This window comes from Phocoena sinus, chromosome X (genome assembly GCF_008692025.1).
Source record: "Phocoena sinus isolate mPhoSin1 chromosome X, mPhoSin1.pri, whole genome shotgun sequence".
In the NCBI taxonomy this organism is placed as follows: Eukaryota; Metazoa; Chordata; class Mammalia; order Artiodactyla; family Phocoenidae; genus Phocoena; species Phocoena sinus.
The window spans coordinates 94,948,054-94,970,542 of NC_045784.1; the positions used below are offsets into that span (position 1 = coordinate 94,948,054).

General features: G+C 43.1%; 1 protein-coding gene across 1 annotated transcript in view; it reads right to left on the bottom strand.

The window, feature by feature from the left end:
• The window catches only part of DCX (doublecortin), a 112,010-nt gene that overhangs the window by 17,699 nt on the left and 71,822 nt on the right, over positions 1-22,489 (bottom strand). The window contains exons 3-4 of the mRNA XM_032620135.1: positions 14,032-14,134; positions 11,909-12,046 (exon numbers count right to left, since the gene is read on the bottom strand). Coding sequence (XP_032476026.1) covers positions 11,909-12,046; positions 14,032-14,134 — 241 coding nt within the window. The remainder of the gene's footprint in view (positions 1-11,908; positions 12,047-14,031; positions 14,135-22,489) is intronic.

The window sequence follows — 22,489 nt, forward strand, 5'->3', positions numbered from 1 at the left end:
ACTGGTTCTCTGTCTTGTCTTTTCTAATTCCCTAATGCCTTGCAGAGGGAGATCTCCATATACGATACAGCAGCCACTTCCTCATTTCTTTCTCATTTTGAGATGCTCTAAGTGTTCCTTCATTCCAGTCCAAAGACACCCTGGTTCCTCCCTACTTATACAGGGAGGTTTCCTGGAAGGCCATCCAAGTAGAACCAAAGTGGTTTCAACTTACTTTAGAACAAGGCCAAGAGACAGGGCCTGTGGTTTTCACACATTCATTCCAAAGAGCCCTTGGGCGGGGTGTGTGGATTGGTTTGGCTAATTGCTTCTGCTCAGTGGAAATCCTTTGTCCCTCTCCCCAGAACCATCCAGTAGGGAAGCAAGAACTAAGGGGCCCTAAAACAGTTCTTCACTGATTTGATCATAGGGCCGGTTCTCAGACCAAATTCAAGCATAAGTTGTGAGATACCCTAAGTTCAGAAGTTGGAATTTGAACTTTAAATCTATTCCCTACAGTCTTAAACAGCATTGCAGTGGTGAATCTTTCAAATAGGGAAGAGAAGTAAGAGTTTTCCCTGTTGCAAAACAAATATGTGATGCTGGAGAGGGTGTGGAGAAAAGGGAACCCTCCTACACTGTTGGTGGGAATATAAATTGATACAGCCACTATGGAGAACAGCATGGAGGTTCCTTAAAAAACTAAATATATCACTGATGAACACAGATGCAAAAATCCTCAACAAAATACTAGCAAGCAGAATCCAACAGCACATTAAAAGGATCATACACCATGATCAAGTGGGGTTTATCCCAGGGATGCAAGGATTCTTCAATATACGCAAATCTATCAACGTGACACACCATATTAACAAATTGAAGAATGAAAACCGTATGATCATCTCAGTAGATGCAGAAAAAGCTTTCGACAAAAATTCAACACCCATTTGTGATAAAAACCCTCCAGAAAGTGGGCATAGAGGGAACTTACCTCAACATAATAAAGGCCATATACGACAGACCCAGAGCCAACATCATTCTCAGTGGTGAGAAACTGAAACCATTTCCACTAAGACCAGGAACTAAACAAGGTTGCCCACTCTCACCAATCTTATTCAACATAGTTTTGGAAGTTTTAGCCACAGCAATCAGAGAAGAAAAAGAAATAAAAGGAATCCAAATCGGAAAAGAAGAAGTAAAACTGTCACTGTTTGCAGACGACATGATACTATACACAGGGAATCCTAAAGATGCTGCCAGAAAACTACTAGAGCTAATCAATGAATCTGGTAAAGTAGCAGGATACAAAATTAATGCACAGAAATCTCTGACACTCCTATACACTAATGATGAAAAATCTGAAAGTGAAATTAAGAAAACACTCCCATTTACCATGGCAACAAAAAGAATAAAATATCTAGGAATAAACCTACCTAAGGAGACAAAAGACCTGTATGCAGAAAACTATAAGACACTGATGAAAGAAATTAAAAATGATACAAATAAATGGAGAGATATACCACATTCTTGGATTGGAAGAATTAACATTGTGAAAATGACTATACTACCCAAAGCAATCTACAGATTCAGTGCAATCCCTATCAAACTACCACTGGCATTTTTCACAGAACTAGAACAAAAAATTTCATAATTTGTATGGAAACACAAGAGACCCCAAAGAGCCAAAGCAATCTTGAGAACGAAAAACGGAACTGGAGGTATCAGGCTCCCTGACTTCAGACTACAAAGCTACAGTGATCAAGACAGTATGGTACTGGCACAAAAACAGAAATATAGAGCAATGGAACAGGACAGAAAGCCCAGAGATAAACCCATGCATATATGGTCACCTTATCTTTGATAAAGGAGGAAAGAATATACAATGGAGAAAAGACAGACTCTTCAATAAGTGGTGCTGGAAAACTGGGCAGCTACATGTAAAAGAATGAAATTAAAACACTTCCTAACCCCAGACATAAAAATAAACTCAGAGTGGATTAAAGACCTAAATGTAAGGCCAGACACTAGAAAACTCTTAGAGGAAAACATAGGCAGAACACTCCATGACATAAATCACAGCAAGATCCTTTTTGACCCGCCTCCTAGAGAAATGGAAATAAAAACAAAAATAAACTAATGGGACCTAAGGAAACTTAAAAGCTTTTGCACAGCAAAGAAAACCATGAACAAGACGAAAAGACAACCTTCAGAATGGGAGAAAATATCTGCAAATGAAGCAACTGACAAAGGTTTAATCTCCAAAATATATAAGCAGCTCATGCAGCTCAATATCAAGAAAACAAACAACCCAATCCAAAAATGGGCAGAAGACCTAAATAGACATTTCTCCAAAGAAGATATACAGATTGCCAACAAACACATGAAAGACTGCTCAACATCATTAATCATTAGAGAAATGCAAATCAAAACTACAATGAGATATCATCTCACACCAGTCAGAATGGCCATCATCAAAAAACCTACAAACAATAAATGCTGGAGAGGGTGTGAAGAAAAGGGAACCCTCTTGCACTGTTGGTGGGAATGTAAATTGATACAGCCACTATGGAGAACAGTATGGAGGTTCCTTTAAAAACTAGAAATAGAACTACCATACGACCCAGCAATCCCACTACTGGGCCTATACCCTGAAAAAACCATCATTCAAAAAGAGTCATGTACCACAGTGTTCATTGCAGCTCTATTTACAATAGGCAGGACATGGAAGCAACCTAAGTGTCCATCAGCAGATGAATGGATAAAGAAAATGTGGCACATATATACGATGGAATATTACTCAACCATATAAGGAAACAAAATTGATTTATTTGTAGTGAGGTGGATGGACCTAGAGTCTGTCATACAGAGTGAAGTAAGTCAGAAAGAGAAAAACAGATACCGTATGCTAACACATGTATATGGAATCTACAGGAAAAAAAAATGGTTCTGAAGAACCTAGGGGCAGGGTTTCCCTGGTGGCGCAGTGGTTGAGAATCCACCTGCCAATGCAGGGGACACAGGTTCGAGCCCTGGTCCAGGAAGATCCCACAGGCCGCGGAGCAACTAAGCCCGTGAGCCACAACTACCGAGCCTGCGCTCTGGAGCTATCTAGGCACAACTGCTGAGGCCTGCGTGCCTGGAGCCCGTGCTCTGCAGCGGGAGAAGCCACCGCGATGGGAGGCCTGCACACCGTGGCGAGGAGTGGCCCCCGCTCGCCGCAACTAGAGAGAAGCCCACATGCAGCAACGAAGACCCAAGGCAGCCAAAAATAGAAATAAATCAATAAATAAATTTATGTAAAAAAAAAAAGAACCTAGGGGCAGGACAGGAATACAGATGCAGGCATAGAGAATGGACTTGAGGACAGGGACGAAGTGAGAGAGTGGCAATGGACATATACACACTACCAGATGTAAAATAGATAGCTAGTGGGAAGCAGCCGCGTAGCACAGAGAGATCAGCTCAGTGCTCTGTGACCACCTAGAGGGGTGGGATAGGGAGGGTGGGAGGGAGACACAAGAGGGAGGGGATATGGGGACATATGTGTACATATAGCTGATTCACTTTGTTATACAGCAGCAACTAACACACCATTGTAAAGCAATTATACTCCAATAAAGATTTAAAAAAACAAACAAAGAAAAGAACAGATATGTGTACCCAGTTGTGTAATATTTGGCACAGATCAGTTTCCCTCAAGAAGAGGACGTCTGTAAGAAGGCTGCTGGATGTGCCAAGATTATTTTCTCAGGCTTGACAATGCTGACAACATTTATTTCCAGTCGAAGGTGGTTCTGCTGGGAACATGTTTCTGGTGGAGCACGCCTGTTGTCAACACTCACTCCCAATTTTATTGGGCAGGAACTAGAAGAAACTACACTGCTCTTAGTTGTGGAAAGAACATATGCTTTGGGATCAGTCAGGGTTTTAAATCCTGGCTTAGCCATTTCCTAGATGTGTGACCTTGGGTGTAACCTACCCTCTGTGAGCCTGTTTCCTCAACTGTAACATTTGAATAAAAAGAATGCATATGGCAATTGTTGTTCTGAGGAGTACATGAGAGACTACATATAAAATGCTTAGCCAGGTGCCTTAGCAGATAGGGAGGCCTCAGTAATGACATCTTCTATTGCTATTACTACTGCCATTATTAGAAATGGAAGGAACTGAAGCACCAAGTTAGGAAATCGCCTTCCACAGGGGGTGATTTATCAACCTATACCGGCTGAACACTAATTCTTTCGCTAGCAGGTCAGGCATTAGAGGACTGAAGTTTTCCCGAGTGAAGCCCGTAATCCTGGTTTTTGCATGTTATTGCTGTGCTCCCCAGAACAGTCTTCAGCTGTCGGCTCTTCTCTCTTTTTACTCGCTCAGCCTTACCATGGGGGCAGGAGTGATCACTGAACTCAACGTGGAAGCACTGAAGGTACTGGAGCAGGAAAGTTACACAATGGCCATGTTTTAGGATGAAAAATGTGGTGACACCACGGCAGATGTGTAAGTGGACAGAGATTTGAAGCAGAGATACTGTGTAGGAGTGTGTTGAGTAATCCAGGCATCAGGTGATGAGGGAAAGGAAGGGACTTCTGTGTGGGAAAGGTGAAGATGTTTCAAATGTTCAACAACAGGAACAGCATATGGTGGACGTGAAGGATTAAGGAGTGGGAAGAATCAAAGATAACGCCAAGGTGTTGCGCCTGGGGAATAGAATAGAATTGATTCTACTGTCAGGGAGCTGGGGAGAGGAGATGTTTTTGACTTTTAGACACGTTGCGCTTGGCACATATAAGCAGAACTGTCTGGTAAGCATTCGTGGCACTGACATCCGGAAGGAAGGTTGGGGCTGGAGACGTAGATTTAATGGTCGCCTCTCTGTACCCCGATATGCTATATTCATCACCACCTCTGCTCTTTTGTTCATGCTTTCTCTGCTGCCAGAAATACCCATTTCCTTATCAACTGAAGTCTAATTCTCTTTCAAGCCCCAGTTCTTCCAGGAAGCCTTCCCTTAGCACCCTAGCCCCCAATGAACTCTCTTTCCCACAAACTCCAGTACTTCCAATAGCACTTACCGCCTGTATCTCTCATGCACTTGGCATTTAAACAAACCATTATCATTAAGTCTTATTTAGCATCACAGTGCAATGGTTATATTGTGGACTGTGGAGCCAGATTGCCTGGATTCAAATCCCAGCTCTACCACTTACTAGCTCTGTGATCTTGGACAGGTCACATTGTTCATATGCCCTAGTTTCTTCATTTGCAAATGGGGATAATAGCACCTACCTCGTAAAGTTGTTGTAAGGATTAAACTAGTTAATACACGTAAAGTGATTAGAATGGTTGCTTGGCACATATGAACTATGTAAGTATTTGTAAATAAAAATTTTTGTTAAATTTTATATGCATACTGGTTCCCCAAATAAATCATAAGCTTCTTAGTGACAGGTGCTTCGTCTTATCATTTCTTTTCCTCATAGCACCTAGCATTACTAGTTACTCCACCAAAAATTTGGGGAATCAGTTGTATTTAACCACAAGTCCCTGGACTTCCCTGGTGGCACAGTGGTTGAGAATCCACCTGCCAATGCAGGGGACACGGGTTCGAGCCCTGGTCCGGGAAGATCCCACATGCCGAGGAGCAACTAAGCCCACGCGCCACAACTACTGAGTCTGCGCTCTAGAGCCTGTGAGCCACAACTACTGAAGCCCTCATGCCACAACTACTGAAGCCCGCGTGCCCTAGAGAAGCCACCACAATGAGAAGCCCACGCTCTACAACAAAGAGTAGCCCCTGCTCGCCACAACTAGAGAAAAGCCCACACGCAGCAATGAAGACCCAACGCAGCCAAAAAACACACAAGTCCCCGGCTGCAGCAGGTTGCTAGGACTGCTACTGCAGGGAGATGGGTTAGCACGACCGCATCCCATGCTGTGTGGAGTGCTCAGGGACGGGGGCGGGGGGGGGGGGGGGGGGCGTGGCATTTGACTGCTTGCTCCAACCATTTACTAAACGGCTCTCCAACGGCAATGGAAAAGTTGCCTTATATATAGGACAGTTCTTCCACTTAAACTAGACGTAAGCTGTGGTTTTAGAAAGAATCAGAGTGGGGGAGGAGGCAAGGCAAGTTTTTCTCTTCCCATAGCTTCACCAAGGGCACCACTTCCCCTTGGACTGACTGTAGGGGAGGCTGATGGATTGTCTAGGACTGGGCACTGGAAACAAAGGTGCTTAATTACTCATGGCTTGCTCTATGCTGCACAAGGAGAATGACACAGATACCACCCCCCTCTCCCAGTCTCTCCACATCCCTTGCCTGGAGGTGGGGGAAGGTGGAAGGAAGCAGAGAAGCAAGGACCATGCAACAGAGACTGTTTATTCACCGCTCTGGAGCTTCTACACCCTGATTTAAGGACAATGCAAGGACCGCCTACCTGGGAGTCAGGAGAGCTGGGCTCTCGTTCTTGAGTACTAAATAGATACCGGGAAGACTGAAAGATTTACTGAACCTCTTTATATCTTAGTTCTCCAATCTAAAAAAAACTGGATAATTTTCCTTTCCCAATTTAAGCCATGGTGCTTTTATGAGTGACAACTGAGATGACAGGTTTGGAAATATTTTGCAAAATGCAGAGCATTTACTTCATGTAAAAGATCATTATCTGGAACTTCTCTCAGATGCAGAAGAAGGGTATTGTGCTGTCTACTAGTCACATATGGCTAGTGAGCATCTGAAGTGTGGCTAGTCAGAATTGAGATGTGCTGTAAGTGTAAAATACAGTCCCATTTCAACAAATGTAAAATATCTCAACAATTTCTTACATTGGTTACATGATGAAGTGATAAGATTTCAGATATATTCAGTAAAATAAAATACATTTTCAAAGCTAATTTCACCTGTTTCTTTGAGCGTAACTGTGGCTAGTAGAAAATTTAAAATTACATACAAGGCTTGCGTTTGTGGCTGTCATTATATTTTTATTAGACCGAGCTGGTACATCCAGACAGTCACATTCAGGAAGGTCAGAACATCCAGGTCCCTCCATCTTAGGCAACCCAAAGCAGCGTCTTTGGTTCAGAAGAGGACTCCCGGATACTATTCTCCCATGGGCACCCTCACCTGGCCGTTTTGTGGCCCTTGACCTCCCCTTTCAAAAGCTATGTATTTTGGTAGAGAAGACATTCATTCTTGGGCGTTTGGGAACAGGGAAGATTTGACTTTCAGGAATAGGTGCACATAGGTTGGGGGAAGGAGGGTGCAGAACATCGGGTTGCTGCAACAATGATATACTATTGAAGAATGGCAAACTAACGATCACATTACAATCCTCTCAAGTGGGAATTAGCTTCCTTGGAGGCTCCTTTAAAAAAAAAAAAAAACAACAGAAAGAAAAAGAAAAGATTCCTTCCCAGCAACTAGCTGACTTTGTCCTTTTAATTCAATTCAATTCAATTCAATTCAATTGGGGGGTAGCTGCATAAAGAGAAAAATTAACACATTAATGGCTAAAATGGAAGTAGAGAGACACAGAAATGTCTTCCTTTCGTTCTGAAGCCAGGCTTACCTTTGCCCATCAAATGGCAAGTCCTAGGTTAATCAAAAGGGAGCACTGCACAAACTTCCTTCAAACATTCCACAGGAGCCTTCCGGGCTCAGGTTTCATCTGCTTACCACACAATCCCTTGCCCTACTTTAAAGACAAACCTGGCTAATGGGACTTGGATTCTCAGAGTCAGCTCTGCCCAGCGAGAATGAGAGCTCCTTATAGCAATACTGTATAGACAATCAAATCCTTCCTTAACTCAAGTTTAGGGCTTAGCAGCAGACATTCCCTTTGGGGGCAAACTCGGTACTGGCAGGAGTAGGGACTGAACTTGAAGGGAATAAAGTAGAAGGACTTTGATTTATTCATGGGCAGAATGGGAAAGAGACACCTTAAGGAATAAGGAACAAAGAATCAAATTATGACGCAAATTACAGACCAAATGGCATCAATTTCCTGAGTCTCAAGTCAAACTGAACCCAGATATTACCTGAACCATGAATTGGACCAAATATATATATTTTATATATACATATATTATATATATAATATATATATTTGAAAAGCTAGCAAACTTGTTCAAACCAGAAACAAACCTATATATTTTCTGATGAACTAGAACATCAAAACATTCCTTTAACTGAACCTGAACTGAGCCAATGTTTCATTTGGTTTGAATCCCGGCTAAAGAGGAAGATTTTTGGCTTTCGTCTGCCATCAAAGGAAGGTAGTTAAGCTTCCCTGGAAATGGCCTATCTTCCACAACCTTTAGTCGCTCAGGTTGAATGAAGAAATGTGGATCCATCCGCAAGTCTCAGATCTAAGACAGACCGACACAGAATGGAAACAGGGTGGTACTACCATGTACTACAAAAGAACAAAGAATTTCAGCTCCACACATTGCCATTATTCTTTGGTTAAATGTATATTCATCTGTATATGTCTCTTGCTAACAGCTCAGAAAACCTTGATACTTTATGGAACGATTCTTTCTTTATGTCTGTAAGGAGAAATTTATGCTAATGCAAAACTCTGCATTGTCTATAGCTCACCCTTCTTGTTACCTGATTCTGATTCTGTGGAAGCTATTTTACAACCCTGGAAATCACCGGTGACAATGGAAAATGATTTTTGTCTAGACATGCAAATTCTGCCTTATCCAAAATGGAAACCAAGTCTTAGACAAGGTAAGAAACTTGTCCCAAGTCACAAAGCTGGGAAGTGGTATAATTGGGTTTTCCTAGAGAGATGTCTCTCCCTCCTCTTCCATATCCTATCTCCCTACACCTCCCAGCTTGAGATGGTCCTGAGTGAGGAGGGGGTGGAAAAGGGAAAATGGGTATGTCAAATCTGAACCTTACCGAAAGTCCTGTTTGCCTGAGACCAGCTTTGGCCCTGTGCAATGTTCACTGAGTGGATGTCCTAGACTTGGCCCTAAACTCCCATGGCATGGGCAAGGTTGTGTTACGTGAATCCTTTTACCCTTTGGGGCTGAAATCACGTGGAGGCTCTAAATACATCATCTAAGATAAGCTCAAATGTTCCGGAAATTGCCATGAAGGCTGGCTAGACTAGAGTTTGACTTCATTTATGTTCATGGACTATCTGAAATGAAGATTTAAATTCTCTCTACTGAGGATAACACTTCAGATTTTTTACTGGTAGGAAACTGGGGCTGCTTGTAATTCTGATATCTGCCAAAGCAAGGTCCCGTTTTCCTACCTCAAATTGGTTACTTTGTTTACCTTGTGTGTGTGAATACATCCTCATTCCTTCTTTTAGCAAGGGAGGTCTGAAGGAATAAGAACAGATCTTGCCTGCCTAAGCCTAGGTTGGGATCTATTATAACTCCTTTCAATTTGACACATATTCATTGAGTCCTAATGCATTCCTTCTCTGTCTCCAACATCTTAGAATCAGTGAAGTGCATACATTTTAGAAGGGTAATTCTGCATGTAGTATGCTGGAGATCAATTATTTGACACAGGTTTAAACTGTGTTTAATTACAGGCGGTTGGGTTCACGTGTTCTGGGTAATCCAATTGGATACAGGCTGCAAAGAGAATCGATTTACTTCAAACTGCTACCACTCCAGCATTTCTAACTAATGGGTTAGGTGATGGTTTAAAACTAGGTCCACAGATTCTTTGATATTCCTCCCTTCCAGAAATGGAGCCTTCTTCCCCTCCCCTTGAATGTGGGCTGGCCTTAGTGACCGCTTCTAACGAATAGACTAAAACAGAAGTGACAGTGTGTAGCTTTGGAGAGTAGATCAGAAAAGGCACCACATCTTCTTCCTTATTCACCCTCTTGAATTGCTGTCTGTGGGGAAGATCCTGCCAATGGCCATCTTGGAAGTGGATCCTACAGTCCCAGTTGAGCCTTCAGATGACTATAGCCCCTACTAATACCTTGACCTCAACTACATGAGAGATTCTGAGCTGGACACAACCACCCAACTAAGCCACCCCAGGATTCCTGACCCACAGAAACTGTGAGACAAAAAAAAATGTTTGTTGTTTTAAGCTACTATGTTTCAGAGTAATTTGTTTTATAGCAAGAGATGAGTAATACAGGTTAGAAATCCCAGAAATAGCCAGTGATACTTCTGAAAAAATGATCAGCTAAGTGGTTATTGCCAGACTTTAGGAATCTTGATCAACTGTTTAAAGTCCATTTTTCGGGCAAGGCCCTGCTTAGAACCTTATAAACGATTTCATTCTCAATCCAAGTGCTAAACTCTAGGTCTTTGTAGTTTGAACAATATGAGTTTGCTTAGATAGATTCATGTGCTGTTCTGTACGCTTAATCAAAATATCACCAAACACGTGCATTTTTTATTCCTTCCGCAAATATCACCTACATGCTTATTGGGTCTCTAGTACCATGCTGGGTGAAATAGGTGCTCTTATGCATCTATTCATTCACAAGCATTATTTGAGCATCTACTAGGACCCAGGTACTGTGCTCAGCACTGAGGATACAGAAATGAACATGACACCTTGCCCTTGAGGGAACCAGCATTTAGTTGATGAAGTAAATACATACAAGTAAATACATACTTTACAACACGGTTGTGGTGAATATTACCCCAGAGATATGAATACCGTGCTATGATGTTACGGAGAATGGAACAACTATTTCTATTTGAGGTGTTGAAGGATGAGTAGGAGTTTTCAAGCAAAGAAGAGTGGCAGGCTTGAGGGATGGCATTCCAGGTGCGGGAGAACAGGGTATGCAAAGAGATGAAAGCATGAAAAGCCTGAGCTGCCTCTTCACAGTTGAGTTCCTTCTGCTTGAGAATAAAGAGATGGCCAGTGATAGGCATGGTAGTGTGAGGCCAGCAGGACGGGCTTTTTTTCCAGGCCACGGGCATTTCAAAGCCAATAGGCTGCTCAAGCTGCCTCAAATTGAAGAAGCGATAAAGAGTGCTTTTGCTCTCTGCCCCAAGGCTCTCAGGCTAGAATTATTCTCATGGTGAACCCTGAGCTTTGGGAGGACAAATGAGTAAATCTTCTGGAGCATATAATTTCTTTACCATGGAGGACTCAAATTGTCCGTGCACGAGTCTACTAAGCTTCTAAACTTGGCCTTCTCTGCCCTTTTGCCTTTTAGATCAGTGCCACTCAAGCTATGGGTGCGAGACCTCGTACCACAATGTAAACCAGCACTCTGCTGCCTTTATCAGTAAAATCATGCTGTGAAGTAAATGGTTTGCTCAGTGGCATGATTTACGTCTCCACAAGCTCCTAATCTCATCACACACTGATAAATAGTTCAAGGGTCAGCAGTGATCCCTAGACCACATTTTTTAGATTGCTCACTATCCACTAAATAAAATCCTCTATGACAAATGCCTTTATTTCCTTTCAGAGCCTAGCCTGTATGTCCTTTACTCCTGTGAGAATGATGCAATTTATTTTGTTTCTCTTTTGGTTTTGACTTCTAAAAAAATTCAAAGTCAAATTTGAAGCTCAAGGGCATCCACCATGTTGACACTTTGAGGGAGGTGGCTTCTTTTTCTACATTTTGTTTTTGATTCTGATTTTCTATCTCAATTTTACGTTTGACTTGATTATTTCACTGACTGTGCATTGGCTGGATGACGTTGAGAATGATGGCAATGAACACAACCATGACAAACAGCATTACAGCAGGCATGGCAAGTGGGTCAGATTTCTGGTCTGCATCCATTTGAGTAGAATCGGTGTTGCAGCTGTGTCTCCATGACTCCAAACAAGTTGAACTGGTTAGTCTCTGAACTGATAGAATTGGTCTCATGGAGACACAAATGGTGTTCGTGAGGAACTCATTCCTCTGCATGCAGAGGGTACTGGCCTCTGTAAATGAAGTCAGCGTGCACAGTTAGGAGAAGAGCACTCACCGTCTTGGTCGTTACCTGAGTCAGCTGGAGACTTGCTCCGGCGCATGGGGCCAGGGCTCTTGGCTGAACTCTTCTGAGGTGTTGGGGATGCCTTTGGGCCAGCTGTGGCTGATGGGTTTCCCTTCATGACTCGGCATTCTGGTGGAAAAGGACACAGACAGCTTAGTAGAGCCGGGGAGAACCAAGACTCAGCATCTTACCAACCTCTGGAAACTGCTATAAGCACCACATACCAAAGCACCTTAGGGCTCAGGACTACAACATGGTTCTCATTGTTTGAAGGAACGATGGCTCTGGAGAGGGAGGCATGGGAGAAACTTTCAGAAGTCACCTGGGTTAAGCCAGGTGTCTCAATTCCTGAATCATGGAAACAAGGGAAGGAGTAGAAAAGCAGTTCGGGCAAGTAATTCAATAGCCAACTCAATCACTTTTGGATAACCCAGTCATGTCTCAGAATAGCACCTGTTGACATAATTAATTAACTTCCTTGGAGAAGAGACTGACAGCTCAGAGGCTGCAGCCACGCAGATGAAACATTCATGAGTAATTTAAAGGAGGGGGAGGGAGCTATTATTTATTATTCATCGCATGCCACGTATTGTAATAGGCATATTAAGGACGTCATGCCATTTTATAAATAAGCACTACCACCACCACCACCATCTTGCATTTACAGAGTTCTTTTCGATTTTCAATGCATGTTATCATAATCTGCTGTGCTGGTTTAATGAATAAATGGACCGGCAGTGACCACGCCGCTCAGAACTTACAGAAAGCTCCTGGGTGTGTAGGAGAGTCTGCCAAACGTTCCTGCTACTTCCCCGACCCCAATCTGACACGTTCAGAGCACCCTTTCTAATGCAGGTCACTCAGCATCCCTACAATGGTAATTTGGGGGCGCTGATTGTACTAATATATTAGGAGGATTATTATACTCATTTTGTTGATGAGAATACAAAGAGCTTAAGCCTCTTGCTTAGGGTCACAAAGGAAGAAAACAGCAGAATACGGATGAGCAGTCAAGTCTCCTGAGTCCCAGTCTAGAGCTCTTTCCACTATACTTTCCCCAACCTCACGTGATCATGCTCAAAGTGGAACCAAACAGCTAGGCACAGGGCTGTCTCTTCATTGGACACCTCCTTGTCACCTTCTACTTAAAGATACATTGAAAATATCAGTTACTCAGAAAGATTAGGTCTTTTCTGGTAAATTAAGTTTTTCAGGAAACGGAGTTAAGCAGAAAGCTCATTTTTGTTTGTTCTACTTCTCGTTTTGATTGATAAACTTTAGTGATTACTGTCCAGAGCCGAAGAGGTAGAAGATACAGGAAACTGGACACAGCCCGAGATTTGTTTAGCTATTTTCCGGTCATTTGCCTCTTCTCAAAGTGAACACAGCAGAAATGCCACCCCTTTCAGGGTCCCTGTCACTTGAGTTGTCTGTAAATTCTATATTAGTAAAACTTGATTTGTTTTTTCCCACACTTTATTCCTCATTATTGGGAAATATGTTTTGAATGTGTCTTTCCATCAGGATCATACCCTAGTCCTGTGGCTGTGTGAGCTAATTCACCGTGAACTTACACGTGGAGCTTGGACTCAAGCAAAGGGAGATGGGCAGATGTTCACCTCCTTCCTGAAATTAACAATCTTCTGGAATCTTGAGCGACAAATCAGGGGGAATGGGGCAACAAGCCAGAAGGTGGGAAGAGGGAAAATGTTTGACACTAACAACACAGTGGAAAATATTTCTAAAATGGAACCATCAACATGGGCCAAATAGCTGGAGGATGTTGACTAGAAAAAAAAAACATATGCATACAATATTCAAGTTCTGAATCCAAATGTTCCTTCCCGTGGTCTGATTGAGCCTGTCAGCCCATGTGACATAATATACGGGTCAAGAAATATGGTCACTATTGGGGCAGGTAGTGAGTTTTATTGAGTCTGGAGGCCAAACATCTGAGATATGCAATCAACTTTCACTTAGAGACTCATGTATCCAACTATACAAGAGAAAGGGACCATGCATGGATGTTTTCCAGGCCATATAAGCCCATGGAAATCCTAAGGGATAGAAGGAGCGAGAACAATGGAACAATAAAATTCAGTGGTTGTCCTTACCATTTTCATCCAGAGAAAAGTCATCTTGAGCATAACGAAATTTTTCAGGACCGCAGGCAATAAACACGTCGTCATCACCAAAGAAATCATGGAGACAGGTTACCTACAGAGAAGGCGGAAACAGGAAACATTGACTTGATATGTGATGGTCTTGTGACAATGAACTTCATGCCATGTTGGCACGGGAAAAAAGTTTCACATTTTAGCCCCCAGGGATCTCCTTTTTCTCAAAATACCAGGCTCACAGTCTGCACCACAGCCCCTCGTGAGTAAAGATACACTGAGTGCCATTTTCTTTCCATGTTGCGTGTGTGGTATCTTGTTTCCATTTCACCAAGAGTAACTTCAAGACCATGTCCAAATGGAATGTTCCCCTCCGAATTAAAGTCAGCAAGCAGAGGACCCTACAAATGTCACCTTTCCTCAGAGTCTCAGACAAGAGTGCTGCTAGCCCAAGTCTGGGGGCAGGGGTGTAGGCCAAGGAAGATGAGAAAGACCTTCTGCAACCTGAGATGGACAGACTCTGGCTGACCGAGACGTGGAGGTCCCTCTCTCTATCTTCACGAGTTTTGAAGAAGGGCACCAGTTTTTAACCGCTTTGGACCCACAAAAATTGGACTTTTTGCTAAAAGTGAACTGAGCACCTGGTAGTAGCCCAGAATACCATTCCTCCCTGAAAAAGAAGGAGGAGAAAACCGTCCTAACCACTTAAAATTTATTCAAGAGCAATGGGTCCCTGTAGGCTTGAGGGTCTGCTGGAAAAGTCGTGTTCCCAGGACCCTTCCCGCCCTCTAGTGCCCTATGCATTGCGGCTTGTCCACAACAGAGAGACAGTCCTCCCCAACTCCTTTTCTGCACAAAGAAATGAGGGTCCCTGGGAAAGTATGCTGCTCCTGCAGTCTCCCCACCTCTCAGCTTTCCTAATTACATTTGATAATTAGTCCAGCACACCAGGGAAAGCCCAGGAGAAACCACAGAGTCAAAACATTCTTTTTTTTTTTTTTTCAACAAAGCACAGGCTCCGGACGCGCAGGCTCAGCGGCCATGGCTCACGGGCCCAGCCGCTCTGCGGCATGTGGGATCCTCCCGGACCGGGGCACGAACCCGTGTCCCCTGCATCGGCAGGCGGACTCTCAACCACTGCGCCACCAGAGAAGCCCAGAGTCAAAACATTCTTATCCCAATCCTCAGCTTGAAAGTGTTCAAAGCTTCTAATTGTTCTAAGCTACCCATTCAAGCTTCTAGTAATGACTTTCCAAAGGCACCGTGCTCACAAACTAACAACTGGGTGCAGAGATCAATATGTTACATTTGAAAAATGTTTGTATTAATAACATCATCACCCACCCAGGGTCTATTCAATCCCTGTTCCCCCAGCCAAGATGATTGCAAGCCTTACACAGAGCAAGAGATGCTTAAACATTATCCGCATTGTCTCAGCCTCCCAATCACCCAAAGGATGCCAAGGGAAGAGAGGGAGACTTGGAGGGCTGCTGGGTTCACCCCTATTAAGCCTCTTCCCATCCCCGGGTCCTGACCTCATCATCATCCTGACCACCATCCTTCTTCAGCCCACTCATCCTCACCCATTCATTCCACAATCATGTAATAACAAACAGAGCTACCACTAATTGAATGCTTACTTACTTCCAAATCTGTCATCCCATTTTACTCTCACAACGATTCCTAGACGTTGACATTATTGTCATCGCTATTTTACAGATGAGAAAACTGAGGTCCGGAGACAGTAAGTAAATTTACTCAGGTGGAAAGCGATGAAGCCAAATAAGTGCAGATCGATGTGACACCAAAGCCTGTGCTTTTAGCCACTCGGTAATACAAAGCACTATACATATGGTTCAGGCACTGGGGAGGCAAAGATGAGTAAGACTCGGGCCACGACTTCATGGAGCTCATAATCTGATGGAATGAGATACACTGCAACAGAACATTTCAGTATCATGTCATGAGTGCTAGGAGTATCTGCAGGTGCTTTGCGAGCTATTTAGTACCACCTCCAAGTGACCCAGTCACTAACTGGCATGTTAGTTCAATAAGCAGCCTGCATATTGCCCTGGTAGTGGATCCAACGACAGAGGCTACATACATGGCTTTGAACCCTTCTGCAGACGCCCACTGACATCTTGGACCAATACAATTTGGAGCCCCTAACTATGATACATTGTGTGACGCTGAATTGTTTATCCCTTGCCAACTCTTGACCCTGAAGATCTCTGCCATGCTCTGTGTTTGAGGTTGCCCCTGACTCTGACTGGCTTCATTTAGTTTTGGTCATGAGTGAGGGAAGCCCCTCCCTTGGGCATCCCTCCACTAGTGGTCTCTAGCATTTAGCACTCTGTTTCAAAACCTGCCTGTATTTTCATGAATACTCACCTAGTCCTTCCCATTAAATCACAGCTCTCCTGAATGTAAAGACCAAGTTTATCGCTCCCTATATATCTTCCTGTGGTTCCTGGTAGAGCACTTAATCGCATAGTGAGAATTTAGCCAGGGCTGTTTTTGCCTCAACTGAATGTAAAGAAAATAAGAAGGAGGCTTTGTAAGGCTATACAAAGGCAGAAAAGTAGAAACAAGAAAGAAGAAATCAATAGCGGCAGACAATAGGACCTAGCATTCAAAGGTTTTGAAAGGTAACACGAATATATAAATTTAGGAACAAGAAAGGAGCAATGACTGTGAATTCAGAAGTTATCATTTGCGTAACTATGACAATTAGTTTGAAAACAGATGAAATGGATCATTTTTAAAGGAAAACATAAATAAAGAAATTAGCTCAAAAAGAAATAGAAAACCTCAACCAACTACTGGTCATAGAAGGAATTTAGTAAATACTTCAAACAGCAACCCTTCCCCCAAAGGTACCAGACCATTAATTTTGGAGGTATTTGTGGAAATCACTTCCCAAGAAGAAAAAACAAAAGCTCGAAAGCAGCCATGGCAGTGACAGATTGCTGCAATGAACACTGTGATACATGACTCTTTTTGAATTATGCTCTGGTGGTTGCTGTTACAATGACCCACCCTCCTCCAACTCCAAGCCTCTCTGCCCCCGCCCAGGCTTTGGGAAAAGCCTTTGGATAACCCCTTCTCTGGGGAGCTTCTAAGAAAGGCAAAGCCCCTATGCTTCTGACAAATTCACAGTGGTGTGGCTGGCTTCAAACACATTCATTTTGCAATCCAGCTGTTCAGCATCAGGTTTCTTGTGTGATCCCACCCCACATGTTACTGGTTCCCAAATGTAGACAAATTCATATTGTGCCTGTGGATACCCAGGTTTCCCAAATGCCTTGGGTGCTGAGACACAGCAGCCCTCCCCTGCTTTGTTACAGAGCTGGGAAAATAGAAAGCCCTCCGTCTTAAACATGAGGAACCCAAAACACAGAATGTCAAAGTGGCTGAAGGATACACAGATGGATCATGGCACAGTTGAGACTAGCACTCAGGTGTCCCGATTCAATTCGGGACAAAACAATTCAATTGCCTGAGAGAACGTGCCTTCCTAATCCCTGATTTCAAAGGCTTGTATACAGCTTAGGCAGGAGAGTCACCTTTTGTCCTCATCAATGCCTGATACACATTAGAACATTTTATTGGACTCAAAAAAGATAACATCTTTATGGATCACATTTTAAATCTATGGATGAGAAAACTCCTATTCATTACCGTAACTGAGTATGCAGTAGAGAAGGAAGGCAAGGACGAGGGGGAGGAGGAGGAAAGGAAGAAAGAGGAAGAAGGAAAAGAAAAAGAATGGAGTGTAAGGCATAATTTCCAAATGAAACTCACACTCGCATCTGCTTTTTAAAATCCCACTCAGTTAACACGATACAAAATCCACCTTAGGTTACGTTGCAAATATATAATTTTGCAAACCATTTTTTTGTGGTAAAATTTCTGTCATGAGGTGGCAACGGAAGTGGTAAAAATAATAATCATTATGATACCACTTACAGCATCCTCAGAGATCAAGGGTCTTGCTGACATCAGCTTTTGTTTGAAACACACTTGGGTATTTAAGTCAGAGGAGAAAACACAAAAGCATGACACCCATCTTTGTAATTAATCAAATGCCCCCACAAAATAAAGTCAATCAACTCACGTGAACACTGAGCCGTTTACTCAATGTTCTCCCTTTAAAAAAAATAACAGCATGAGTTGGGGGAAGGGAAGCTAGCTCGGTTATGCATTAGAGCGAACAATAGATTATATGGACCATCCAGCGGCTTAAATGTCGAAGTACAAATGGGGAAAGAGAGACAACAGATCACTGTGTGTGGCAGTCCATTAGCTGCAAATGGCAAATTCACTCTGTGATTTGATTTAAGCTTGATTAGATTCTCCACCCACATATTACAGATGCTGGCAGTGAGTTCTCATACGTGTCTGCTGCTGGTAGATTCTATATTTCACTGTCTAACTGTTCAGAAAGAAATTTAAGTAAGGTCTTGCTTGTATATCTATGAGACTCACTTCCAACGTGCAAAATACTTTCATCGAAAGTTCAATTCCACTGATATTCATTCATAAAACACTTGCTATGGCAAAGGAACTATGTGAGAGATACAGAAATGTACAGAAAAAGGCCCCTGTCTTCCGAGTTGACAGCATAATAAGGAGTCAGAACCTCACAAATAATTGGAATACAAGGCATACTGGTTTTAGCACCATTACAGAGGCACAAAAGGCAAGAAGAGCACAGGCGACAAAGAGAGGAATTCTAATCATGAGAACTGGGGACGGCTGCACGGAGAAGATGACACAAAGTCTGCCTCTTGAAGGGCATGTGGGATATAGGTTGATGGAGACAGGAGTAAAAGGGATTCCAGGTAACTGCATAAATAAAGGAAAGGAAGCAGGAACGTGCCTTTTTCTTAATAGCCCTGGAAGAAGAACTGCATCTTGTTGACTATAGTCACAGAGATTCTAACTCTCTATAGCACAACTGCCCGGACCCATCTGCCAGCCTTCTGCACAGACAAAACATACAGCTGTCTACTGGTGGAATTCAGGGTGAAGGGAAGGGCAGAGAGTGTCTACGGGGAGAGGAGTGGCCCCAGGGGCGCAGAAGAGGGAACCTTGTGGCAAGGAAGACAAAACCACACTGATTTCCCCGTCTTGCCAACAGTGCGCCCCGCCCTTAGTGTGGCTGGCAAGCTTTGCAAAATGAGTTCATGAAAGATTCAGTAAACATTACGGATGAGGCTTTTTCTAAAAGTTACTGCTACTCTCATTCTGGAACATTTCCTGCCTGCCTGCCCTGGATGGGCTCCGGTCACAGGCTGGCGCAGGGTTGGCGTGGTGAGCGGAGACAATGTTTCCTATCTCTAGACTCCTGTGTTCACCTACCTGCTTGACAGCTCCATTTGGTCATCTGACGGGCATCCCGGATTTAATATGCCCCAAACCAAACTCTTACTGCTCCCTCTCCAAATCCCACTTCCCTCCAACTTTCCTCATCTCAGTCACTGGTACCACAATTCCGCCAGCTGCCCAAACCAGAAATCTGGGAGTCATGTTTTTTTTTTACTAGAAGTCACATTTTATCTTGTCCATTGTCACCCTCCTCGTCCAAGTCCACCCCTACACATACACTCGCATATCACCCTTCCACTAAAAACCCTCCAAAGCCCGTTAACCAGAGGCAGAATAAAATCCACTTTCTATCTTGCCTGTATATTATCCAATCTCTTATGCCACATATGCTAGCTAGCTCCAGTCACACTGGCCTTCTTTCTGCTTCTCAAACACATCAAGACCTTTCGTGCTTCAGAGCCTCACTCTTGCAGCTCCCTCTACATAGAAAGTACTCTTCCCAGAGTCACAGGCCTAGCTTGCGTCTTCCCCATCAAATCTTCACCACATACTGGGGGACGTCCCCGGTGGTCCAGTGGTTAGAACTCCGTGCGTCCACTGCTGGGGGCCCAGGTTCAATTCCTGGTCAGGAAACTAAGATCCTGTAAGCTGCACGGCATGGCCAAAAACAAAAACCCCCAAACAACAACAGCAACAAAAATAAAATAAAGTACCACATGCTGTATTTAAGTCTGAGCAACCCTCAATTTACATGCCACTGTTGCTTAGAATTTCAGATCTTTTATTTAACCCCACAAATTAGTCATTATTATTTTAATTATTTTATATAGTTAATATTACTTAAGTTTATCTACATATATATTTACCAGTCTATTTGATCACCATTTCTCGTTACACCATTTCTCTGGGGTCATTTGAAAATTAGGAACACGTTTGACCTTCCCACTCTATCTTCCGTATCTCAGTCTCACCTTCATATTTTCCATCTTCTTATCTCTTAGGGCTACATTCTGGAAAACATCTTCAAATCTGCCACTTTGCTCTTTCTTTCTTCAGATGTATTTAATTTGCTGTTTGACCCACTCAAAGAGCTTCGAATTTCAATGATAATAATTTTGACTTTTAGAAATTCTATCTCATTGTTTTACCCAAATTTGCCTGGTCATAGCTGATAGTCTCTTTTTCTTATCCCATTTTGGTTACATGTTTGGTTTATTTAAATAATCCATACTAAGTTATTTTAGGTCCTTATCTGATCGTTGTAATATCTTATGTCCTTGAGAATCCAAACCTGTTGTTCCTGCTAATTCTCCCTCATGGTGACTTGTTTCCTTTTGTGTTTGATAATTTTTAAAATTATGAGCTCATATTTGATTACATTAAATCTTTGGGAATCCTCAGGGGTCTAGGCTGGGGATGCTTTTCTCTGAAAAAGACATGAATTTGTTTCTGCCAGGTGCCAGGGGACACTAACGCTATGGGGGCAGCACCTTTTTTCAGCTCTGGTTCCCCTTGTGACATGAGTAGTATGAATCTGAATTCCAGACCCGTGTCAGAGCAAGCTTTGGGATGTGTCTGTAGCACCAGACACAGCGACAGTAACAGTAGTACTCTTGCTTATTTTGTTTCCTACCTGGAGTCATGACAGAGACAAACAAGCTTACAGGTAGGTTTTTGGTATATCCCCTTTTAAGGGTCCTGGCTTAATGCGGAGGTTGCAGCTTCGGGTCCCTCACTTTTCAAGGACCTTGTGTCAACTGAAAAAAAAGACCCCAAACCCCGCACAACATAAAAAGCTTGAGTCAAGTTTATTCAGTATCTTACTGAGGACTATAGCCCAGGAGACAGCCTCTCAGACAGCTCTGAGAAATTGTTTTCAAGAAGTAAGGGGGGGGCGGGTTATACACATATATACATATGTGATTTTGGTGAAGGAGGTACGTGCGACTAAGCACACATCTCGGTAGAAGGTTGCTGCTAGTCACGAGGAACAGATAGATAGCTTAGTTAATGGTTTTAGTGCTTTTCTAAGTATAGAAAGATGCAAGAATCCAGTTTCATAAAAAAAAAACTTCTCCTGAAAATATCTACCTGAAGGCCTGTTCTGCCAGTTTTCCCAGAGCGCTGAGCACCTCCTTCTTGATCTCTGTCATGAACTCCTTTCAGGGTGGGTTGAAGGTCAGCAACTGAAGTGGCTAATGACTCAATCCTTGTAGAGCCAGATGATGAGTAACATTCTTTAGTTGGCACTTGCATGTCCTGCGCTTCTGATAATATCCAAAGCACCGGGCTCCGGTGCTTTTTTTATGGGTTTTGCCCTCAGGGAAGCTCAGGCCTTTACGTACTGCCTGCTGCTCTAGTTTCAACTTCTGGTCCCTCTTCTCTCTCCTGCCCTTCTTTTCCGGAAGCTTAGAAAAACATTTAGAAATGTTTGTTGCAGGTTCCTCAAAACACTAAACACAGAATTGCATATAACTGGGTCCCTGGACCCAGTTTTAACATGGGAGGGTGTGTGTATGTGTGAAGTGGTTTCTCCACACCTCTAATAAGCAAAGCTTGGATACCAGCAGGGTGGCCTACAATTCGACTCAGTTCTGACACTATCTATCTGGAGATAGCATCAGATTCCACGGGTTAAGGGTTCAGTCCTACAAGACTGCCCCCCACCCTTTAGAGATCAGTCACAAGCCTAGGTTGTTGTTACCTGTACTTCTGACCAACTGGCTATAGATCAGAGGTTAAATTTCTTCCAATTGGAGTAAACAGAGCAGACTTGTTTGGGATCCTCTAATGTTGGGGAACCAGCAGGAGGACACTTTGACCCCATCAATGTCTAACCCCATTTCTTAATAACCACCTAAAGATTTCCACCTTGCTGGGACAACTCTTCCATCTCCGTTTACTCTTCGTTTCGGTCCTATTGATATTTGCTTTATTCACCTTATTTCTCATAACCATTTCAACATTTCTACCTTGTTGGGAAGGGTCCCGTGACTCTCCCCTCGGCCCCTCCTTATTCCCTTGTTAATTAACCTAATGTTTTTATTAGAATCTGTAAGACCCCCTGAGGGGAAGCTGAGGCAGCAAATTCCATAACGCTTCCAGAACTGTTTTTTATGTTTTA